General features: G+C 40.8%; 1 protein-coding gene across 1 annotated transcript in view; it reads left to right on the forward strand.

Annotated features, from left to right (window-relative positions):
• Positions 1-24,467, forward strand: part of ARHGAP33 (Rho GTPase activating protein 33) — a gene marked incomplete in the record, with an annotated part of 3,206,105 nt that overhangs the window by 1,490,124 nt on the left and 1,691,514 nt on the right. Inside the window, 1 exon segment of the mRNA XM_044080442.1 lies at positions 13,794-13,875. Coding sequence (XP_043936377.1) covers positions 13,794-13,875 — 82 coding nt within the window.

A 24,467-nucleotide genomic window follows, 5' to 3' on the forward strand; every position in this document is an offset into this window, starting at 1 on the left:
AAAATACTTATAAATACCTTGAAGGCATTCTCCTTCTACAACCATGCACTCCAGTGGTTTCAGTCCTACCTGCAGGGCAGGCAACAGACAGTCCTATGGCAGGACAAGCTATTATCTCGCCTACCCATCACATTAGGAGTCCCCCAGGGCTCAATACTAGGACCCCTTCTTTTCTCCATCTTTATCAATGACCTTCATTCAGTCATCCCAGATGCTACCTGTATTCATTATGCGGATGACTCCACCTTGATTTGTTCTGACACCTCACCAGGTACTTCACATTAACCCAAATTACCTTCAACACAGTGGAAAAATGGCTTTCCAATCAACATCCAGTCCTAAACCCCAACAAAACTAAGTTGCTCCTCTTCTCCCCCACATGCAGGACACCCTGTCAGCCTTCAACATAACTGCTAACAATGGCACTATCATCTCCCCAGAAGCCCAAACTAAACTACTGGGTGTCATAGTTGATAACCTGAAGTTTGATGTGCATATCAATCAAACTATCAAAACCATTAATAAAAAAAATTTGGCTCTCTTTACAGAATCAAACCTTTCCTTACCCCACTTGCTAGAACTGCAATTGCCCGTTCCCATCTGCTATCAACTCTTCTGTATGCCTCACCTCTATTCTCCAACTTAAACAAAACAGATCTTAATAAACTATCATCCTGCTATAACCACATTGCCAAATTTGCTACTGGCACAGCCTACCGGACACACCACTGTCACAACCTAAATCACCTAGGATGGCTTGAACTGCCAAGCCTACTGCAGTTCAACCAGCTAATATTGGCACATAAAGTCCTTTACCAACCAGAAAATACACCTGCACCAAAAAATATTATCAGCCCCTACACCAGCACCTGGCCACTGCGATCATCCACTAGACTCCTAGTTCAAACATACAAATCCGACTACTCAGCTGGGGACTCTGTTTACCAACTCTGTTGCAAAAATATGGAACAGACTCCCAGCTGACTTCACCCTAGAACCCTCACTAACTCAATTCAAAACTAGAACCCTCACTAACTCAATTCAAAAACAAACTCAAGAAATACTTCAAAACTCATTGGTTATGTCCTTGCACTAACCCCGACTAGTGACCTCTCTATTTCTTAGGTGCCTTACCTTCAACTACTTCTAACTTTTTTCTACCACTTCATTTCAGGAAAGGTCAAATGTATAACTGCTGCTCAGTGTGTCTTAAACCTGAATGTAATGTTATGTATGTTTAACTTTGAAAATAATGTTATGTTTTGTAAAGTGTTTTATAATAAGTACTATATGTGCTAAATGCTGGTATTGCTTATGACTGTAATCTGCTTGAAACTAGCATTTACTAAATGTTCAATGTGTATTATTATCTTGGAGCTTTTCTCCCTGGGCCTCCACTGAAAATGGACATATATCCAGTCAGACTATCCTGGTCAACAAAGGTAAAATAAATAAATATCCTTGAGCACTGGTTTTATAGTAAAATTCTCATTCAAACCTGGAGGTGACTGTGCCTTAAATATGAAGATCCACTTATTTTCTACTATTTCAGTACAATTTGTAAGGTCACCTCCTCTAATGCTTTCTCTTATAGTTTGTAAGATAAAAAATTAAATTCCTGTAATGTCTTAGCTTCTCTAATGTGTTTATATAGTGCGCTGGTGTGTACTTGTCGATGTTTGTCATTGCAAATTCTGTCTTTTAGTCTATTACTTTTACCAATATAAAAAGCTCGACATGATTGACAAACTGGCATGTAAATTATGTTAGCTGTGTTACACGTACAAAACTGACAGTTATAGCATTTATGTGTACCTTTTTTAAGGTAGTTTTTATGAATCTATTTCTCTTGCTGTTTATTACATAAAATGTTTTTATAATCATCAAATGTTTTTTATTTTGTGACCAGTAAAGTAGTCTGTGAATGTTTTTTTTTTTTTTTTTTTTTTCTCATCAGACATCAGTGTACAAGGCGCAAAATTGGTGCTTTTTGCTACCATGAAATATATGATGTGAAATTGCAGTTCTTATTCCATGCTGGAGAAGGAATTATTTTTCTTGCCCACTGAAAAATGAACCGGCACTTCAGTAGATTATAACAAAGTTTACTATAGTTTTTGTACACTCGTTAAAATTCTATTCTGCTTTTCTCGCATTCTTTTAAAAATGCTATTCCTGCTTTTCTCAAGTCCATAACACGTTTCCGTAAAAAAAGTATATATAAAAAATTTAAGAAAGTTGCAGGGTTTGGTAAGAACCTGTGTAGTAAGGAAGCATAAGTTGTTGTTTGTCTTTCGGCTTTTCCTGGTAAGGGGTCGCCACAGTGGAACTCCAGTCCACTATTGATTGGCAGTAGATTTTTACGACACGCTGAGGTGCCAGCTCGACACTCAACCTTCAATGAAGGCACACCCATTTACTCACGCATGTCTTTCGAACGCTACCCAACCGCTGGGAGGACATGCAGACTCCACACAGAAGGCACTCCCAAGCCCAGCCGAGAATCAAACGGGAGAACCTCTTGCTGTGAGGTAACAATGCTACCTCCATGGCATCTTGGAAGCACAAGTATGCTTTCAAATTAGTAACGTATTGTAAAGGATGGTGAATACAAATCTAGTACATTTAAGTATTCCACTTCTGTTTCAAAAAGTCTATCTTAAGATGCAAACCTGTATACTCCACTCTTTTTGGCATCCTCCCAGGTTTGCAGATGTACTTGAGATGTGGCCACATTAGACAGTAACATCATCTAGATAAGTTGAAACATGTCACAATTTGTAATAATCCTGTTCTCCGCTAAAATATATTGGGTGCAGATTATAATCCAGAACACACATCTTTATATTTAAACATTATATCTAATGATGAAAATTTTCATTCTATCTTCAACAAATGGGTTCATATCCGATCCCTCTGATCTGACTCTGCCGTTGCTAAAGCTCGCTGCAACCATGAACTCTCGAGCTTCACCCTTCACAGTGGACTAACCCCAATTACCTCAGTTCTCATTTGCCACTTTCAGCATCAGACGTGGTTGCCAGTACTCTAGAGCTCTTGTCAGATAAGTTTTTTATAAAATTGTTCTTTGGTGTAGAACTGTATTTCTTGGGATTGGCTGTACTGTTAAAATGGTGGATAAAGCACCTGCAGGTTTAAAAAAAAAATGTACAAAATGTGGGCATAAGTTGCCTATGTCAGATGCCCACACTTTATGCGTTTATTGCTTGGGACCACTCCACCTACAAGACAACTGCTCCATATGCCATGCATTTATTGCCAGAACTCTAGTAAAGTGCATGAATAAACTTATTCTTAAAGGCATGCTGCCTACTTCTTTTGAAGGGGCTGTATCCATGGAAAAATCTCCAAAAAGTAAGGAGACAGTGAAAACTTTGTCTCCAAGGACTTCATCATCTTCATCGGTGTCTAAGTCTTCTATAAAATGACATTGTTAAGGATCCAATCTCAACCTCTGATCTGAATAAATCAAAAATGTGGGATCCCAAGTCTTTGGCTCCGATGAAGTCAGTTATCTGATCATACCTGACTGGATCCGACAGTTTCTAAATTGTATCCCAATAGTGTTGAGCAGTCTAGTAGTATTATATTACCAAGGACTCAATCCTCTCCTTCAGCAGACCGGTATCCTAAAGAGTACCCTTGACATTTTTGGAAAGACGCAGATCTCCATCAGTTTTGTCCACTCATTCTTCCAGGAGTGTTAAAGAAAAAAATGTAGAGAGAGTGGTGAGGAAGATTCTCTTAGCACAGGAACAGAGGTATTTCTTTGGCTCCTACCCCTTTGGGTCAGGAGATCTGCTTATCTATAACATTTCCAGTCCAGGTTCCTCCTCTGACTCCTGTTACTATTTGAGTCCCTGGATCCTAGATGTCCAGATTCATCTGGCTCGAATCTGAGGATAATTTGGGCCTCTGATCTGAAGCATTCTGTGAGCTCTCTAGTCAGATCTAGAGAGCTCTCGGAGCTGAAGCCTCCCTATTGGATCTGGGTGTTGCAGTTGACTCAGACGATTTCAGAGCTGTCTCTGCTCCTTGGAGCTTCACAATTGTACAAATCTACTCTGACTTCCACCTCGGGGAGTTTGCCCTCAGAGCAGGGGAGGACTGTGGTCCAAAAGCTCACCTTTCTGGATCTGGGTTATCTCTGTGTCCAGGAAAATCTGCCTTTGATGTTGCCAAGAAAGCTTGCCATAAAAGATGGATCCATCCTCCTTGGTTCCTAAATCTGTAACCTTGATGTCCCATTGCTCAGTGCCTCACCAAGTCTTTCCACAGGGACAGCCTGTACCAAGGCCCCAGGTTATTACTTAGTGGATCTTGATTTCTTCTTCTAATACCTCCCCAGAGTACCCCACTGAGGAGGTCCCTAAGAAGACCTGTAAGAGGAAGCACATAGACTCACCTAAGGAGTCAATCACAGAAGATACAGATTTTAATGAAGGTGATGTGTCCCTACGTTTACCTCCTGAAGACATTTCACTTGGAGACATCCTCGAAATCCTTAAGCAGAGAGGTGGCTGGATAGAGAAGCAACCCTTGGTCTGAGGAGTCCATATTCCTGGAGGCCTTTGATACTGGACCTTCTACCTCCTGGGTGACCCCATCCACTGACATGCTCATTGAGCTGATCTCTCTGTGGGAGTGGAAAGAACCCGACACCCTTGAGCCCATACCTTGGAGACCAGATAAGATTATGGCATCACCAGCAGATAACCAGTTTTAGGGGAAAGGGGTTTCCATTGATGCCATGGTCGAAGTGCTGGCCACCAAAAATGAACTTGCCGAGGAGGGTTCCACAGTCCGTCCCCCCAACAGGGAGTCTCAGGCTATGGACAGATGTGGGAGCCATGTCTGTGCTTCAGTGACCTTTGCCTTCAAGTCTCTAAACTATTTGGTACACTTTACTAGACTTCAGTGGGGCTTGATGTAGAGAGTTGTCAAATACCCTCTCAGGAAATGTTTCTTAAGAAGTTTAGGCATCTGTAACTTCCCAGATAGCTACCCTACAGTCCATGTCTAATTCTTCCATGAAGTTGATTTCACATGTAGAAAAATGAACCTAGAGGACAAAGGGTTCAGGTATTTTCATTAGGAGGCATGCCTGGGTGTTCTTTTGTGATTTTTGCGTAGCCCTTCAAATCCTCATTCATAAATGCTTCCTTTGATGACACTTCTTTGATTGACCCCAAGATGGAGACACTTTTCAGGTGTGCAAAGGATGGGAAGATCTTGTCTGCTGTGGGCATATGTTTTTCAACCCCTCGGAGATCCTTTTCGAAATCAGCGGGCTGGATGAAAAATGTGGTGCAAGAAGTCTCAAGGTCCATTCCAAGATGCACATGAAGGAGGATCCACAGGGGCAGAGGAGGGAACTGTTAATTATTGATGCCGCCCCAGTGGCAGAGGTGGTCCTCAAAACCAGGGTTCCGGGAAATCTTTCTTTGGAGGTCACTTACCCCTGTACCAGAGAGCCGGTCTAGAAATAGCAAACAATACTTGGGTGCAGGGGATTATTTCCAGAGGTTATTTAATTCCCTTTTCCCTTTCTCCTCCAAAATCAAGGAAATTCCCAGATGTTCCACTCAGTCAGAGGGAACAAGCAGCTGTTCAAATACAAAGGTTACTAGAAAGAGTCATCTAAGAGGTCCCACCAGACCAGTTAAAATCGGAACTTATTCAGGATTGTTTTTGGTGCCAAAGAAAACAGGGGACTGGAGACACATTCTGGATCTCAGCAATCTGAACAAATCCATTCAACAAACAAGTGGTAAATTTAGTCTATTCTCCCTTTCTTGGGGAAGGATGCCTGTATGTGCTCAGTAGACTTTCAGGATGTGTACTATCACATAAAAATGAACAGACAATCCGGAAGGTGCTTGCCCTTCCAGCTGGGAGCCAGTCATTATCAGTTCACAGTTCTTCCCTTTGATCTCACCACAGCCTCCAGGCTGTTTACCAAATGTATGACAGTAATAGCAGCTCACTTGAGACTGCAGGGATTCCAGGTGTTTCAGTATTTAGATAACTAGCTCATTACTGCTCCAATCAGGCAGCAGCTAACAAGGACAAGAGATCAGGTTCTCCACACTTGTTCTGTCCTAGGGATAACCATAAACTACAAAAAGTCTCCGCTACAACCAACTCAAAGTCTAGAGTTCGTAGGAGTTATACTCAACGCAAAGTCATCCATAGGATGTTCATTGTGTTTCACTGTTGCAGTCATTACTTTTGGGTTATCCTGCTGGCAGGCTATCTGCAGTCTGCCTGAATTCCAAAGTCTTGGTCCGGCGTCGGTTGCTGTCGCCTCTTCCCTGACGTCAGTGCGCCAGGGGTATAAAAGATGCAGCCGACTCCATTTTCTTCAGTCTTTCTTGCCGCACGGTGCCTGAAGCAAAAGCAGTTCGCAAGTGCCAGTCGGCCGACTCCTGAGAGTTTCAAAATCAAATTTCAGATCTGAAGTCTTCATTAAAGCTAAGTACCCCATTGTGGAAACATTTTTCTTGCTCCAGACCGATGTCAGAAAAGGTTAACAATTGTATTTCTTGTGGGAAGCAAATACCTCATAAGGATTTTCATTTTACTGTATTCCTTGCCTAGGCCCTGATCACGATGTTGCTAGCTGTCGGTTTTGTGCTAGATTTAACCAACACACTATTAAACGTCTCTACGAATTTGCCTTTCATTACTTTGGCCGAAGGTTTAATTATATAATGCCGTCGGAACAGCCGATGACCGGAGTTTACAAAAAGCGCAAGGAAAAGGAAAGGGACAGGCATCCGAGGTCCAAAAACGACGACGAGGCCCCCGCTAGGCCAGTCACTGGTTCTCAGTGAGGCGCGTTCGCAGCCCCTGATGCCCGCTACCTCAGAGCCACAGGCCGCTACTGACTCCCACGTGGAGCCGACTAGGCCTCTGGATACTCAAGGTATTGGACCCTCGGAAACTATTCCCTCAGATGGGTCCAGAGCCGCTGAGCAGGCATCGGCTTCTGAGGGTGTTTTCAGACCTACACAATTATATGTCAAGCCTGCCTCAGCTTCAAAGACTTAAAACAGCTCTAAAGACAAAGAAACAAGAACAGCATTTTCCTAGACAGACTTCAATGCCTAAGAAACAGATGCTTAAAATGGCCGAAGACCTAATTACTTTGATCAGGGGTTCCCATCCTCCTCCTGATAAGAGGCCTAGGCAAGAGACAGAATATGACTGTTCTGATCAGGTTTCAATTTCCTCTGACTCCTCTTCTGAACAAGAGATACTCTTTTCCTCCCTATGAGGATTCTGATGCTGAAGAATCTATTCCTTCAGCCTCTCCTCCTGAGGATTATTCTTTTGGGGAAACCCTGCATACCACGAGGGAGCATTTCCACTGGGAGAGCCAAGATTATTCAGATTCTAAGAAAAGACTCAGAGACTTGCTTCTACTACCTCAGCACAGACCTCTTGCTATTCCACCTGTTTTAGACATTGTAGAAGATATATTTTCAGAGTCCGGCCTGTCTCCCAACTCTTTACCTCCTGCACCTGTCAAGCCGGACAGATACTATAGGGTTCCAGATTCTCATAAATTTCTATATAAAACCCCTGCTGCTGACCCAGAAACTATTTCTCAAGGTCCCAAAGGGGTCAAGGCTGCCACTGCAAAAAACCCTGTCCCCTCAGATAGAGATTCCAGGGCACTGGACAGATGGGGGGAAAAGAGTTTACACTTTTGCTGCCTTGGCTGTAAGGGCTTTAAATTGTCAGTTTCATATGCTTAAATATCAGCAATACTTAATGTCTCTGTTAAAACAGAAAATGTTGACAAATTCTGAATGTTCTGAGAACAAGGAATTGCAGGATTTATTGCATGCAGCTGAACAAGTGAAAAAACATACTTTGCAATGTGGTTATGATTCACTGGAGGCCTCTTGCAGGGCCGCTGTAACAGGTTCTGTTATTAGAAGGCATGCTTGGTTAAAGGAACAGACTCTGCCTGATCATGTTAAAGCAAAATTATTGGATGCTCCATTACAGCATGATACTTTGTTTGGTGTTAAGGCAGAAGAGGTGTTGAAGAAAATGGAGGACAAAGCTAAATCTATGCAGACAGTGAAGGATTTCTTACAGGTACAGCCACCCAGATTTAGAAGGAACTGGCCTTCTAAGAATTGGTCTTTTCCCGTGTCAGACAGGCCACAAAGAGGCAGATACAGACGCCCTAGAGGCGGACAACAGCCCCAGGGCTCATATAGGCCCAAACAATGGGGTGCTTCTACCTCCAAAAGCGGAGAAGACAAATCACAGCCATATAGGAAACAGTCCCAATGACTTCCCTGTGCCAGTGCCAAGCACTTATCTTTTGCAGCACCCTTAGGGGGAAAGCTAGCACTTTTTTCACAAAATTGGCACGCTATCACCCAGGACAAATGGGTCCTAAATATAGTCTCTCAGGGCTACAGGTTCCACTTTCACACCCTTCCAAAGGCAAAGGGTATGCCAGACATACCACACAATCAATGGGCAGAGGCACAAAAACAAGTTTCATCTCTCATGGACATGAGGGCCGTTCAGCCAGTGCCACAACAAGAGCAGGGACAAGGATTTTACTCAAGATTTTTCTTAGTACCAAGAAAGGACAAAGCATGGAGACCTATTCTGGACCTGTCTATTCTAAATACTTTTCTGGACGTTCCAAAATTCAAGATGTTGACTCTACAACAGCTTCTGCCCATGCTGGGCAAGAAGGCTTGGCTTGTAACTTTTGTCCTCAATCAGACAATCTTTCAAAAGATACCTCATATTCATAGCTGGCTCGATGCACTACCAATTCTCTGCATTGCCCTTTGGCTTATCTACTGCGCCCAGGGTCTTCACATAATGCCTGGCATCAGTAATTGCATTTTGCAGACAAAGAGGAATTCAAATATATCTATACTTGGACGACTGCCTTATTCAAGCAGAGACCAAAGAACATTCTATTAAAGCATCTGGAGTTTGTAAAAAGATTACTAATTTGCCTAGGGTACACAGTAAACTAAAAGAAATCAACTAGTACGCTCTCAAGAGATAATATTCCTGGGTGCAAGCTTAAATGCAACTGCCCAGATGGCTTATCTCACGCCAGACAAAGGCAACTGACTTCTTACTTCAAAAGCATGGCAACAAAGACCCAGTTATCTGCAAGAAAAATTCTGCAGGCTCTGGGCTACATGGCCTCCCACATTCTGCTAATTCCATATGCAAGACTGCATATGAGGAAACTACAATGGTATCTAAAAAGTGTTTGGACTCAACATTGCCACAGCCTGGAATCATTAATTTCACTCATTCCCTGCCTGCAACAGGAGTTTTGATGGTGTGCACAGGCCTGTCTCCACAACAAGGGGCAGCCATTCACTTTACCCACAGCCAGGTAAACACTAACAGTTGCGTCAGATTATGCCTAGGGGGCCCACATGGCAGGAAAATTTATTCAGGGCACATGGCCCCCCAAGCCAAAGGCATCTTCACATCAATCAAAAAGAGATGCTAGCTGTACAAAATGACCTGACAGCCTTCAAGGATCTACTTCATCCAGGACAGCTGCTGATAAAGACGGACAACACCACAGTTATGTGGTACATAAACAAGCAGGGGGGCACGCATTCCTACCCCCTCTGCAGGCAAGCCATGATTTTGTGGAACACAGCATTGACCTACCAAGTACACCTGCAAGCACAATTTCTGCCAGGAAAAACAAATGCTCTGGCAGACGAACTAAGCAGAAACCTCATGGATCCTCACGAGTGGAAACTAGATCCACAAATCTTCAGCATGATCACAAGGAAATGGTGATGCCCAGACATAGATCTTTTTGCCTCCCCTAACAACTGCAAACTTCAGAGATTCTGCACAAGGACTTATCACAAACAAGCATGGAAAGTGGATGCCTTGTCATTCAGCAGGAACAATTTTACAGTATATGCCTTTCCTCCACTGCCTGTCCTCCACAAGGTACTCCTAAAGGTCAGACAAGAGAAGCCACAAATGATACTAATTGCCCCAGATTGGCCACGCCAACATTGGTACCCAATCCTAAGGAGCTTGTCCCAAGGCCCAGCCTGGACATTGCCTCAAATTCCTCATTTACTGACCCAACAAAACAATCCGATCCTGCACAGCCAACTCAGAACCCTAAATCTAGCTGCGTGGCGGATAGTGTATCCATTCAGAATACACCTCTCTCTAAAGCGGTTATGAATGTTATTTTGGAGGCCAGGAGGCCCAACACCAGAAAATCTTATGCAGAAAAATGGAAGAGATTATGTGCTTGGAACCAGGCACAAGGAATTGACACGCTTGTTCCAAATATACCTCAGATTTTATAATATCTAACTGAGATGCTGGACAAAGGCCTATCCTTCTCATCAATTAAGATCCATGCCTCTGCCATTTCAGCTCATTACAGTACAGATCCACCTATTTTTTCACATCCATTGCTTAGGCAGTTCCTCAGGGGGGCCAAAAATATAAGACCTCCAAGGAGAGCACCAATACCTGCATGGGACCTCAATTTTGTCTTGGAAAAATTCGCACAGCCTCCTTTTGAGCCAGCCAATACAGCTGAGATAAAATTCTTATCATGGAAAACAGCTCTGCTCCTAGCAATAACTTCAGCAAGAAGAGTCTCAGAGTTACAGGCATTAATGGCTGTGGAACCTTTTATTATCTTCCATCTGGACAGGGTTTCTCTAAGGACAAATGCAACATTTATGCCTAAGGTAGTGTCCAGTGTGGCTCTTAACCAAACCATTCATTTGCCTACATTTTTCCCAAACCCACAGAATAAAGGGGAGAGACTTCTGCATTCTTTGGACATACACAGACAGCTACGGTTCTACTTGGACAAAACTAAAGCTTTTAGAAAGACTGAGCAACTTTTAGTGGCATATGCTGCAGGATCACAAGGAAAGGCTATCTCAAAGCAGACCATTTCAAAATGGATAGGACACTGCATTCATTTCTGCTATTCACAACATGGCAAGTCAGTGCCTAAGGGCATTAGACCACATTCTACCAGGGCAGCAGCCTTCCTCAGGGGAGTACCAACCAAGGATATTTTGGAGGCTGCAACTTGGACTTCAGTGCACACTTTTACTAAGCACTACCACTTACCTCTTTACTCTAAATCCAGAGCAGGCTTTGCCACTGCAGTTCTGCAGGGCCTTATAGCCACTCCTAATTCTGTTTAGACCCAGCCGCCCAACCTCAGCTTTGGGATTCAACCCAAGTGTAATGACTGCAACAGTGAAACACGATGAACTTAGTACAGTTGTGTACCTACCATAAATGTAGATGTTCGAGTGTATTCACTGTTGCAGTCCAGGTTACCCACCCACCATCCCCCTTTCTTTGCTGGGACTTATCTGTACTTCTCTATCCTATACAACCTATGTGGTGTATTTGCTTGTAGATGAAGGTATTGTTTGTTTTAGTGCATGCTTTTATAAGCAGTGTTTTTTAGCCTACCCTTTTGGGGGCACCTGACATCTGGGGCAAGAAAAACTGTAGAAAATGGTGTCTGCTGCATCTTTTATATCCCTGTCGCACTGGCGTTAGGGAAGAGGCGACAGCAACCGACGCCGGACCAGGACTTTGGAATTCAGGCCGACTGCGGGTAGCCTGCCAGCAGGATAACCCAAGTGTAATGACTGCAACAGTGAATACGCTCGAACATCTACATTTATGGTAGTACACAACTGTACTTTTTAACACCTTCAATTTTTCAAAACCTTAAGTAAGTCGTCTAGACATCCATGGCAAGGCACAGCAGCATTCTTTTGTATATTTTTACAGTGTAGCACACAACTGATGTCTGATAAACAGGAAATTAAGTTCAAATGTGATCTGGTGTGAAATAAGTACAGCTAAAGCTGAGCACTAGTTTATATATATAGATATATATAGATATATATAGATATATATATATATATATATATATATATATATATATATATATATATATATATATATACATATATATATATATATACATATATATATATATATATATTGTGTGTATATAATATAGCGTGTGTGTGTGTGTGTATATCTATATCTATATATATATCTATCTATATATATATATATATATATATATATATATATATACACACACACTATGTATTATATATATATATATGGGTATGTGTGTGTGTGTGTGTGTATATGTATGTATATATATATATATATATATATATATATATATGGGGGGGTCTACTGTAAATAATTGAAAACTCACTTTTTCGAAAATGAACAGTAGACCCTCGGTTACACGAAAGTGCACTTAAGCGAAAGTGCACTATCGTGAAGAACAGTTCAACGAACCGTTAAGGAACACAGGTGCCGAAGCACACTACAGCGGGGAAAGGGAATTTGTGTTTCCCCACTGTAGTGCGATCTCGAAGTTGGTATATTTAAGTAGGAGGGGTGTGGGGGGTGCAGGGTGGCTTGCCCCCCTCAAAAACAATTTTTCTCTGTTCTTTATCGGTTCATTGAGCTGATGTTCGCGGAAATGCACTTTTATGTAACCGAGGGTCTCCTGTTCATTTTCGAAAAAGTGAGTTTTTGATTTACAATAGATATATATATATATATATATATACACACACACCTCTTTGTGTATATATATATATATATATATATATATATATATATATAAAATATATTTATAGCATGTGAATACACATAGGGTCTATATCAAAAGATCGAAGTTTCAAAACTTTGAATCTAATATGGTCGACACCATATGATTGAAGTTTTGAAACTTCAAATCTTTTAACGGAAATCTCCGTACAGCGTGGAATCTCGGAGTTGGTATATTTAAGTAGTGGGGGGGGTGAGGGGTGCAGGGGGGCTTGCCTCCCTCATTAGAGTGTTTAAATGTTTTTGTAGGTTGTTGTGTTTTATTACATTTTCGATGTTTCAAGACTTCGATTATATGGTATACACCATATCAGATTCGAAGTTTTGAAACTTCGATCATGAAATATAGACCCATACACATGCATACACACACAATATACATACATAAACACAAGGTACTACAGTTGGGTAAATGTATTTGTAAAGTATACATTGATTTGTAAAGTATACATTGATGGAGCCAGTAGCATTTGTCTTAATTAGCACCATACAACTGTAATATTTGTTGCATTATATTTTTCATTTATAAAAAAGCAAATTATAATGTACTTTGATTCCATTTACTATTATAACTAATATTGGTTATTGTGATTTTGCAGCACTTGTCATGCTGGCTTATAGCTTCTCATTTACTGCATGTGAAGAGCATGAGAATGCACTTTTCCTAACACAGTATATACAGTAGGGCACATTATTGCTATAGTATAGTTTCTGTTTCACTGACTATTGATAGCATTGGCTGGGTTCTCTTCTTTTTTCAATTTACTTAAGGTCTCTTCTCAAGTTTGTCTGTAATGCATGTCTGCAGTAGTCTGATATATGCACTTCTATTGTGTAATACATTCACAGTTGTGTACTTTGTTCTATTTTAATATGATGTACAGTGTTATATGTGTAATTTGTTTGCTATACTTTGCTTATAGCCAGCTTTTACGGTTATATTACCTTTTTGTATATGCTATTGCTGATAAAGGTGATGCTAGAATCAGACCACCCACACAGTCAGCAAAATAAGCAAATAATTGAGCTGAACTTAATGGATTTGTGCAAGTGTAAAACATTATGTTGACTAATCAGCAGTTTTTTTTTCTTTTCTATTTCAGGTTGGCTTCTTCCCCAGTGAATGCGTGCAGTTATTTACTGAGAGAGGTTCTCATACAATTTCTGCACAAGGACTTAAGACAGGTAAATCTTTGTGTAATATTGTCTGTCTCAAGCGCAACCATCATGAGCAGGGAATCATGTGAGATTAAGACAAACACTGCTGTCTTTACTACAGTCTTTCAGGCTGCAAGTAGTTCTCAGCAGCATAGTGTGCTGTAAGTCCTTCTCATCCCCAATCCATGATCCTAATCTTGGTAGTTGGGTTAACCCCCCCCCCAGGATTCAACATTGCTAATACTTTTGGAGAAACTAACTAGAAGGAAGGAGAAGTTGATTACAAGTGGTCAGAAAGACTCAACAAGTGAACACAGTAGTTGAATTACAGGAACATTTTATCAGAAAACTAGACAGCATAAGAGGAAAAAGGAATACAGCAAGGGAAAAAGACAACAAACCTTTCCCAAGGGAATAGTAGGAACGATCAAGAGAACTGCTCATCCTGGACCTGCAAAAACACATGCAGAACACTATTATAATGAAGGGGTATTTTGCTATTTTATAGGAAGGGACAGCAATGAAATTGTGCACATGAATGATTTAACTTAAACCTATATTTCAATTTATATTAATTTAAGGCACACTCCTGAGTATGTTTTAATAAAAAAATAAATGCATAAAATAATCTGCACACCCATTTACAATTCAGAAACATACACTAGTATAGCCTAAATAATGAATGATGGTCATCTTCTTTTCACCCCAGACACCAGTTCATTTTTTAACTCTAATGACCCACAGAAAACTGGAATGCACCAAATATTTGGACAATGCAATTTTAACAAAACACAGTTCCTGTTAAGTAATAATTAAAAAAAAAAAAAATGTCAGTACAATGGGCTTCAAAAAGAAATGCACTGTGGTGACAATTTGCCTCATAGAAATGTATTATGGTGAAATTATCTGTAATCTTGTACCAGTGTGACCAAGTCTCTAATGACTTCTGTAAAATGGCCTCCAAATTTGAACATTTAATACAAAACAGACTACTTTATTTATTTTACTAGTTTTTGACAAGGTATGCCCAAAGGACATAGCTGTCCCTTTTCAGGTGCAACATGGGAACACTGTCTGGTTAAGTGGCTTGTTCAGAGTTGCAGACTAAGCAAATGAATCAGATCATGTACCCTGGCAGCAAGAAGCAGTTCGTTAACAGCTCAGAACTTTTCTCCTTTGTGCTGCCTGGCAGTGGTTCCAAAGTGGATGGAACCCATCACCTCCTGCATGTTACACACAGATGTGATAACTGCTACACTACAAAAGCAGACTACGAAGTATAATCACACCTTAGCAAGTTTCCCGTAATTCCTGCATTTTAGTGGTTCCTTCTTTTTTCATGTCCTGGTTACTGCTTTGTTTGCTGTCAGCATTAACAGATTAAGTAAACCTTTCTCTGCTTTACCCCATTTCTCAAGCTTTGTGTATCATAATAAAAATGAAAAAATGTTACTGTTAGTCACTTTGTCATTCTTTTTTCAAGATGTCTTGCCCTGTTATTCTTGAAGGGTTTCAGTCACAAGACCAGAATGTATGATTTCAACTGTACCCCACTACCTGCAGCATCACACCCCTAACACAAACTGTCTACCTACAAACCATATACACAGTTTGACCTGGGTTAATAAAAATGTATAAAGGCATTTCCAGGCAAATGTATGAATTTTTCTGAATCTAGATGTGTATCTCAGAAGTAGATATATGTGCGACTGTCCATCATTGGCAGGATTTCTATCTCCCCTATGCTTCTCATGCTTTAGTTAGCTTTTAGAGCATGTTTCTTTGCTCACTACATCTGAAAAGTAAATTACATAGCATGGCACATGCCAAAAATCACTCAAGCTGCCCTTGACTGGGTTAGAGCATATGATCTGCACTGTAATTGCGTGCTGAATATTACAGTTAAACTGAACATTGCCATTGTCTGTCCTAAGTGATACTTCATTATTAGCTGTTTACTTTATATGATGAAAGTGATATAAATGATGCATATTGAGTACATGTACTAAGTAAATGATAGGCTAACTACTGTATTTGTTTTACATTGTAAAGGTATCTACATTATTTGCATCATCTAGTTTGTCTCTTCCTGCATGGACTGCAGTTAACATAGTACCTCTGTTAGTGCCTTTGTTGAAAGGCTTTAACACCATTGCTAACCTTAGCAATAGACCAGCTAGGCTGGCAGTTAGGGTAACATAAGTCTAGGGTGTTTTTATTCTGATTATTTAAAGTAAAGAAATGCAGCCGAATCTGTGAAACTATGGACCAAAAATAAAATCAGTTGTGCTGTATTTGACTACTGTGGTGTGTAATTTTTTTGGTGCTGGAATGTGTACTTGCATTTGATTGATTTAGCGCTTTGCGCTTTGCACATCTGGCAACTGCATTTGCGAGCTTCTGTTTTTCATTTTTATATGAAAGCCCTGTGACAGATCCAAATGCTTTATCCCTGGGTACAGTTAAAGGAGTTGAGCTAGCCGCAGGTTATAAAATCCTTCCCTATGGCCAAGAAAAGAGAAATTTGAACCAATTCATGAAGTATGCAATGCAGCAACACTAACCTTCAGAGTCCCAACCTTCAAACCTGCATGATTAAGTATCGCAGACAGTTTCGAAAGCAGTCCAAAGACTTTTGTGGGTGGAGTGAAGGATAGTACTGTGACCGCTAAGCTTCTAACCGATGTTCAGACTGATGTGTAGGTGTACAGGCATGTCTTTAGTCATTGGTATGATACTGTGGATCCAGTACCTAGAGCTGCGACTATAGGATCATTCTTTAGCAGGCAGCTCTGACTGAGACTTAATTCTCTGCGTGAGGATATAAGGTGTGACCCCTGAATGCTTGGCTGGATAGCAAGATGCTCTTCACATCTGCTTCTCATGCATTATGTAAGAAATAGAAGGCTAAAGGGAAAACAATGCACTCAGTGAAACACATTTCATTTTCATATTTCCAAATGAGACAGAAACTACCATACCAATGTCCATATCACTGAAGGTAGATAAAGCCAATGCAACTTAAAGGTAAAAAAAGTTTTCAGGTGAGGAAATGACAGCAAGAAAATAAACTGAATTTTTGGGGTCCCAGGCCCAAACCTCAGCAAGCAACAACTGAAAGCATCCATCATTTTTTCTCCCTCACTCACTCAGGAACAAATCCCAGCCATTAGACCCCTATTGTCCTTCATTAAAAGCCCCAAAGGGTAGGAGTTCAACTGGCTTTTCTCCAAATTTTGGGTAGGCATAGTAAAAATAATTAAATCTTGAAAGTCATATTCAGGGGTTACAGGTTGCAATTTTCAACCACATTAGAGGTGCAGGGTATCCCTTCTATTTCCAGATACCATTAGCACTTAGTGGGTCCTCTGTTCCATATGCCATGGAAGGGACTATCATGCTAGCCCCCCCCCCCCCAAGTGGGCAGGAGACCAAGAAGTTTTACTCAAGACTTTCTGGTACTGAGACTTCCAAGATGGCTGCACACTAATCAGCAAGTTGATTAAAGTGCTCCTAGTGAGAAAAATACAATTATGAAAGCAAAGCCTGTGAAACTGTGATGACCCCATTTAAACCTGGGGCAGTAACTAAGGAAATGCAGCCCTCACCACTGCTACTCTTACTTCTGCCAGGCAAGGTAAGAATTTATGTCCCCTCTTTAGGCTGTTGTCTGGTCCTCAGCGACTGAAATAGCAACTGCTACTATTTCTGCCGAACAGCTCTGGAAAACTGAGTGATTACTGATCTGGAAAACAACTACCGCCACTGGACTAATCTAGAAACAACTACAACTACTATTCTTAACTGACTCAGCATCTGCTTTTATAGCAGAATTAAAAAAAAAAAGTAACAGAAAGCTGTTATGAGAATTCTACTCTCTCATGTCCGACTTTAGAAAACAAAACAGCTGCTGTGGAGATTCTATTCCTTTCCTCTCTGGCACGTGATGACATCACATCTAGTTCAGCTGACTGGCATAAGCTACGTTCAGAATTCTTTTTTTAAAAAAATGTACATTTGGTCATCCAGAAGAACCCTGTTTGATTCAACCATCTTACATAAATCAAAGTAATAATCAAAAGACATAACTCGCTATAATGTTGTAAATAAGTTTATGCTGGCATATGTAACAAAAGGTAATTTACAATTATTTTCGAGTATTTACAAAATTTCAGCCAATCATGCTATCACAGATAAGAATATCTATTATCCTCTCAGTTCTCCCCCCCTTTGAAGACTCGAGCTAGATTTTCAATAGACCCTAGAAAATCATTGTTTGAGAAAAATATGGGTGTCTGAAATTGTATCAGCCAATACCATCTTGAGAATCCTTCTGCACTGACATTGCTAAAATCTGGACTGTCTAATGCAGGGGTCCTCCCGATGCCTCTAAGCTTCTGGAATGCCTACTCACAATCTGTGGTCTACAGTACCTTATCAGGCTTGTTTTTTCTTTGTTAGGTCAGTAAGGGGTGCAGCTATTGTAGTATAGTTGGGCACACATTTCTTATAGTACCTTGCTGTCCCTAGGAAAGCTCTCACCTGCTTTTTGGTAACAGAGAGAGGCCACGCCTGAATAGCTTCATTTGGTAGGTTCTGTCCTAATCTTACCACTCCCTACTCTATGTTCTAGGTAGGAGACCTCTGCCATACCCACCTGGTACTTAACTAGGCGTAATGGTCAACCCTTCCCGTTTTAATCTACCTAAGACCTCCCTGACGTATTGAAAGTCTTTCTTGCCAAGAAAGACTGTAAATGGCAATATCATCCACATAATCAAGAGCATAATCTCCTGCTCCTACTGAGATATGATCTGCTAACCTCTGGAAGGTTGCTGGGGCATTCTTCATCCCAGAGGGCATACTTGTAAACTCGTATAATCCAAAAAGTGTTAAAAAAGCTGACCTCTGTCTAGCAGTGGGAGTCAAGGGTACCTGCCAGTATCCCTCGGTCAGATCAGTAGTGGTCAAATACTTAGCCCCCTCTAGCTGTTCTAAAGCTTCATCTATTCTAGGCATGGGGTATGCATCTGACTGTGTATAACTGTTTAACTTTCTGTAGTCTACTCAGTATCTTACACTACCATCTTTCTTCATTACAAATACTACTGGGTATGCCCAATGACTCCTGGATTACCCCCAGCTCCAAAATCTCCTTCATCTCCTCCTTCAAAGTCTATTTGACTCACTCGGGCACCCCATAAGGAGCTTGCTTGATAGGCCTTTGGGGTCCCATATCCACATGGTGCTGCATTAGGTGAGAACACCTAAGTTTATGCCCCCAGATTCCAGTAACACTGCTCGTATTTCTTTAATCTGAATAAGAGGTAGTCACTGAGGTATTGCTACCTCTCCCACAGAAGTGTCAGTCCGGGCCTCATTGAGAAGGTCAGACACCAGATTCTCCTCAGACTCTTCCTGTCATCCACTGTGAATACTCAACACCAGGGCCTCTCTATCATGATAAGACTTCATTATGTTAACACGGTACAACTTATGTTCCTGCCTTCTGCCTATCGTTTGACATTGCTGACAGGTTCTGCAGTACCCTGTTACATCTTCTGCAGTCCCAGGCCAATGAAAATTCTGTGTAATGCATCTTCTGCTCTGTTTTATGCCCATATGACCTGCAAAAGGAATGTGATGGGCTATGGCTAATAGTGCCAAACGGTAGGCTTGGGACACTACCAACTGCCAAATTACCTCACCTTCTAGCCCTCCTTCAAGTGTCCACTTTGTATATAGTAACCCTTTGTTATCTGCAAAAGAAATTTCATGGGCTATGGCTAGAGGTGCCAGACAGTAGGCTCTGGGCTCTACCAATGGCTGTATTACCTCACCCTCTAGCCCTGCCTCAGGGGTCCACTCTCCGTTCCAACATACAGACTCCCCTTTTTCTTGAGCACCAGGTGCCTCCTTAGCTACCTCCCTCAAGCCTCATAAGGTAGGGTCTGAAAACTGTTCCTGTCTCAACTCTATTTTTGTGACTCCTGCTTAGCTCCCCTTCCACAGGAAGCCTAGTATCCTCTGTCACTTTCAGCCTGGATACCACCAATTACCTCTGTCCTTGAAGTCACCATATCCACGGGAAAGCCAGTACCTACCAGCAGCTGTGGTTCACCTTCAGGCTCACTGGTACAGGGTAGGTCCCTCCCTGAAGTAACCACATCACCAGCCACAGCTTCAGGCATAGGATCTGTCTGGGTCTTACTTGCCCTGTCTCCAAGCTTTACTGAGTGTCACTGCATGCACACAAGGTACTATACTATCAAAATCCATTCCCTATTAAGACATCTGCAGAAATATTCTCCAACACGCCTACCTGCTTGTTCCTTTTCCACCCTCCCAGTCAAGATGAAGCCTTGCCAAAGTTATTTAGAATAGGGTCCCACTCAAAGGTCTGACTAGTGTGGACTGCCCAAACAAGTACTGCTCCTCTTTAACCACTGCAGGCCTCACAGTGGTTATATCAGAAGCTGTTTCTCTCTTAGCAGTGGTCTGTCTTCCATCCGCTTTGATAGGATGCAAATTTTGGTGATAATTTGGCACCTCTGTTGTTTCCAGAAAACTTATCACTGGCATTTTGTCATTCCCACTTGCTGGCTTCCTCAGCTTTTGTTTTTCATCTTGCTTCACTGGACATTTGTATGCTATGTGGCCCCTCTGATTACATTTGAAACATCTAATCCCTGATTTGGATCATGTGCTTGAACTAGTGGCTTCCCCTGTCACTGGTGAACTCTGTTGGAGTAGTTTAGGCTGCCCCCCATGGGTTCCCTTATGTCCATGTGCAGCACTGGGTATCCCTTTCATATGCAGTGATGTCCTACTTGCCAAGTAGAAATACTCTTTTCTCCCCAACTCATTTGCAGAGTTGTACTCTGGGTCAGCCAACCAGATCCTCGTGTCCTCAGGCAAAGTGGTGAGAGCTTGCTCCCTCTACCAGATCTTCAGAAGTTCTGACCTGACATCCACCATCCCACATATAAAAGTAAGTACTTAAATCAGCAATTTAATCGCACATATACTTTCACCTGCCTTCCGTCTATGTTCATGAAACTTTTTTCTGTACATTTCAGGAGTTAAATTAAATCAGTCAAGTAAGCATCGTTTTACATGATCATAATAAAATCAATCAAGCAATATCTGACAGTTCAGCAGTTGCATTAGCAGCTCTATCATGAACCATACCCAGAGCCCCTGGTCAGCATTATATTGTTTACATACAGTTTCAAATATATGAATAAAATTATCGAAGTCATCTCTCTCTCCGTGAACTGAGGAAAAGTTTACTGACCTTATGGCTTATGGGGTTAAGTCATCCCTTTCCCCATTACCTCTATGACCCTGTTGAAGGGTCAAAGCTCCTTTTCATGCTGTCTGCCTCTCATTTTCTTCAGCTTCCATCAACAAAACACTTGGTCTCCAGTTCATGTTGATGCTGCTTCTCCTTCTCCCTCTCCTTAGCCTCCAAACATTGCAGTTCATACTCACGCTGTTTCTCTTCAGCCTCCAGTTTGAATCTCCTTAATTCCAAATGAATTTTAAGTCCTGTGAAGAAAAGGTTGACTGTCTTGTCTCGGAAGGCTTCTTATCCTCATTGCCAAACTGCATATTCTTCCTGAGCTGCTGGTCTGCTCTGTACCTGCAACTAAGGCTGAGATCATTGCTTCCTTAGGTTGGCATGTACCAGCTTTTTGGCTTTGCACACCTTGGCCAACTGGTTCCTGATCAGCTTGCTATAATTTTCTGCTGACATCTTTGCCTGCTATCCCTGACTAAACTGACTAAAAAACAATTTGTTTATTTTGCGGCTGTCGAGACTGCACACCTCATTGACTACACACAAGCTACTAAAGCTCAATTAAAATCCCACACTACTGGCACCAAATAATGTGATGACCTCACTTAAACCTGGGGCAGTAACTAAGGAGCCTCAGTCATCACCACTGTCTCTGGTAAGAGAGTGTCACTGAAAGCAGGAATAGGAAAACAATTTCCCCTAAGAGTACACTAGAAACAGGCTCCAAATGTGGAACTGGATTATATGCTTCACTTCAGGTCCCCAAATGAGTCTTCACACTAACCATTGCAGAGCACTGTGTCCCAGTTCTAGGTATTTGACACACACTTAAATATTTGATCTTCGCACATACAGACACTCTTGGTAAAGAATGGAAAAGATTTGCCTGCAATGTCTTCTTCCCAATTTACAAGTTAACAGTTGCTGTAAGTCAACTACCACAATACCCTTTAAAAGGGGTTTTCATATATATTGGGTAAAATAAATATTGATATAAAGGGTAGCATGTAATCCAAGCAGCGAGGCTTTTCAGTGTGTCCCTGGTGTTATCACAATAAGCATAAACACTCTCAGGTTATTAAAAGTACTTTCTAATTAACAAGACACAATAAAAGGTAGTAAAATATTTATTAAATAAAATTATTTAAAACATATATACACTGAATAACTGATTCGAGTTTCACACACATGAATTATGAAAATAGCACTGTAGGATAGGCTTCACACTGATTGTAGAAAACCTCTACCTATCTAACTGTAGTTCCCTAACTGTCTAAAGATTAACTGTCCCTGTATAATCTAATTAAATCAGCAAAGCAAGATGATACTCTTACTTCTGCCAGGCAAGTTAAGAATTTATCCACTCTTCAGGTTGTCTAGTCCTCAGCAACTGGGATAGCAACTCCTACTATCTCTGCTGAACAGCTCTGGAAAACAGAGTGATGACTACTGATCTGGAAAACTACCACCACCACTGGGCTACTCTGGAAACAACTACAATCACTAATCTGACTCGGAACATGCTTTTGTAGCAGAATTTGTTTTAAAAAAGTTACAGAAAGCGGTTATGAGAATTCTACTCTCTCATGTCAGACTTTAAAAAGTAAACAAAACAGCTGTGTGGAGATTCTGTTCCTTTCACCTCTGGCACATATCATCACATCTAGGTCAGCTGACTGGCATAACCTACATTCAGAATTCTTAAAAAAGCATGTATATTTGGTCAGCTAAAAGAACACTTTTTGATTCAAACATCTTATTTAAATCAAAGTAATGTATTACACAGAGTAGTTTACAATTATTTAAAAGTATTTACAAAACTTCATCCAGTCATGCTAGCATAGATAATGTCTAATATCCTCACAGAAACCTGTACAATTGGACATAATTCAGCTACTGGCTAGTAATTACATTTCCTAGATGCTAGCAGAAGAATTTGGAGAAGGTAACAGAAAATAATCCAATAAACAAGAAAGAAGACTCTAGCTGGGAATGATTTTGCAGCTGTTTGGCAAAAAGCATTTATAGCTTTGGTACAGATGTAGTTTAGAAGAAAAAAATAAAACAAATGCACTCAAAAGATATTTAAAATAAGTAAAATATTGAAGGAAAAATATGCAGGTAAATGACAAAAGGGTGAAAAAATTAAGTTTTAACTTGCTATTCAGGTGAGCTGATAAAACTGAAACAAAAATCCAAGAGTCAAATGAATAAAAGGCTGGCTTTGAGCATGATGCTTCTTAAGAGCCATTTCAAAAAGTAGCAGAGTTAGAAAACAGGGTATGCAAAGAAAAAGAGAATTTCTTCTGTACCAAGAAACTAGAAAGAAAAGACTATTAATGTTGTGAAAGAGCAAATAAGCAACTGGACTGGTGTTCCATAGAAGGATCTGTTAATTGAAAGGACACATTGTGTGTACTCCAGACATGGCCGTGGCCATGAAGAAGCAAAGACCTGTATTAGTGAAGATGTGCAATCATACCATTGAAGAGTTGCTCTTTAGAAAACTGGGGACTGTAATGTGTTTGTGGAAAGAATATTCACTGTACACAAGCCAAAAGAGAAGTAAACGTATCCCAGTAAATAAGAAATCTTGAGAGAGAGGTGAAATTTATGCTATTCTATCCAGATTTCTTCAGAATATTTTCCTGGAGGATCAAAGACATGTTTAGATGCAGAGCAGTCTGAGGAGGAAAAGTAGAAGTTTAGGAAAAAATAGAAGCAGAAAAGCCTCTGCTTCTCACTTTTCTGCCAGTAACAAAGCCCGCATTGAAACTTGGTCAGTGAATCCCATTCCATTGTTTCAAAAGAAAATGCTAGGGTAACAGAAAGCATAAGATCTGACCAGAAAAATCAGGAGTACTTTGGATTTGAACCAGAAGCTGGTGTTGGGAGACAGAGATGAGCCGGAAGACCACCAGCTAAATTATGAAATTAGTGAATAAATGGGACACTGTAAAGCAATCAGTCCCATTGCTTAAAGGATTAGATGTGAAATGCATCTTTGCAAGAAATAATAGTGGAGAAATATTGGAATTATGTTGACTGATTTAAACTTGAGTGATCTATAGATCATACCTGCCACTTTGTCATTAATGTTTAGAAGGACACTGTGTGGGAATGAAAAAGTAACTAAATCAAACAATTGTTAATATTGTGTAAAAAATCAGGATATTAAATTGCATGTTGTAAAACAACTTTGTAGAGGTTGCAGGTGAGGATATTTTAAATGCGAGGTCGGGGGAGCCTTATCAGAGACAGCTTTGCATGCTACAGATATTAAATTAAGAAAGTACTGCTTCTTAGTCATAATGTA

The sequence above is a fragment of the Protopterus annectens genome, chromosome 8.part0 (genome assembly GCF_019279795.1).
Source record: "Protopterus annectens isolate FY-2018-M chromosome 8.part0, PAN1.0, whole genome shotgun sequence".
Classification (NCBI taxonomy): Eukaryota; Metazoa; Chordata; order Ceratodontiformes; family Protopteridae; genus Protopterus; species Protopterus annectens.